Genomic DNA, 1,136 nt, shown 5'->3' with positions numbered 1-1,136 from the left:
TTAAATGTTCACATGGAATTGAACCTTTGAACGCCAGTACAAGCAAACATCCAAGAAATATCAGTAACAAGTGGTTAAGCTTCTATGATACGGGTTTAACCGGCTTCCATATATTTCCTTTCAGAGTCTGTCCTGGCAGTAAGTCATGTTTTACAAGTAGCCGTTGTCCTCCCATTTCAGGTAGGAACCAGGATAGGGATTGGGTTGGTGAATCGTTCCAAGACCTGATTAACTGGACCCCTGTGAGACACCGAGAGTCATTGTGTTTCGTCCTGCGTCAGTCTGTCGGTCTCGATGAAACAAGCTGCTGCCACGACAGCCTGGAAAACTGGCTGTGCGACTCTGAGCAGCACTTCCGCGTTACTCACCTGCGACAGGTTGAAGTCGGGCGCGCACCTGGATGCATCTGCGGCGCGGGGTGAAACACCAGCGAGGGTCTTCTCTCACATCTTAAACGATTGAATTGCACAAAAAAAAAGAAGATTGTTTGTCGGGCAGTCATGAGTGGGGATTATGGACTATGTGATTTGTCCGTGGTGTCGTTACGGGACAATGAGCACGAGCCGGACTATGGAATTCAGCTCACTCCAGATGGACACGCAAACGCCACAGACTTGCGCGCAAGAATCCATGAAGATTCCCGTTTAGCCATTTTCGAAAACAAGTTCGGGTACGCCAATGGCAAGACGAGTATAGGGTCTTCTACAGATGGGTCCAGCACCACTGGAGGACGGACAGTGTGTCCCGAGCATGAGGAAGACGTGGATCGGTATTGCAGGACGGAAGGAAGGCCAGTTTGCCCCAAGTGTGTTGATCAAGGAGCTTGTCGGAATCACAGAGTGATCCAGCTGCAGTTACGAGCCACATCTGTACGGGTAAGCAAACCCTTTAAACCCTTAACTCTGTGTCAACTATCACAATATCCCAATGAACTCACAAGGTTTGCTCAGTATTACCATTTGGTTCCTACTTGCTTATTAATATTACTATTTTAAAACGTTCAGGGAATGTTGTAAATTGGTTTCTGCTTGGGACATCCTGGAAAGTTAGGGTTTTTTTTTTGGAACCCCTGACTTGGCCACAAACCCAAACCCTAACCGCTGAATCACCACTGCCCATAATTGTCATGCATAAAA

The 1,136-nt window shown here is 47.4% G+C and overlaps 1 protein-coding gene across 1 annotated transcript in view; it reads left to right on the top strand.

Annotated features, from left to right (window-relative positions):
- The window catches only part of bspry (B-box and SPRY domain containing), a 13,571-nt gene continuing 12,435 nt past the window's right edge, over window positions 1-1,136 (top strand). Inside the window, exon 1 of the mRNA XM_083531627.1 lies at window positions 1-875. Within this exon, the coding sequence (XP_083387753.1) occupies window positions 501-875 (375 nt within the window). The 5' untranslated portion in view covers window positions 1-500. The remainder of the gene's footprint in view (window positions 876-1,136) is intronic.

Source organism: Silurus aristotelis (assembly GCF_946808225.1).
Source record: "Silurus aristotelis genome assembly, chromosome: 26".
NCBI lineage: Eukaryota > Metazoa > Chordata > Actinopteri > Siluriformes > Siluridae > Silurus > Silurus aristotelis.
Note: the sequence above shows the minus strand (reverse complement) of the source record. Positions and strands in the feature narration are given on the sequence as shown.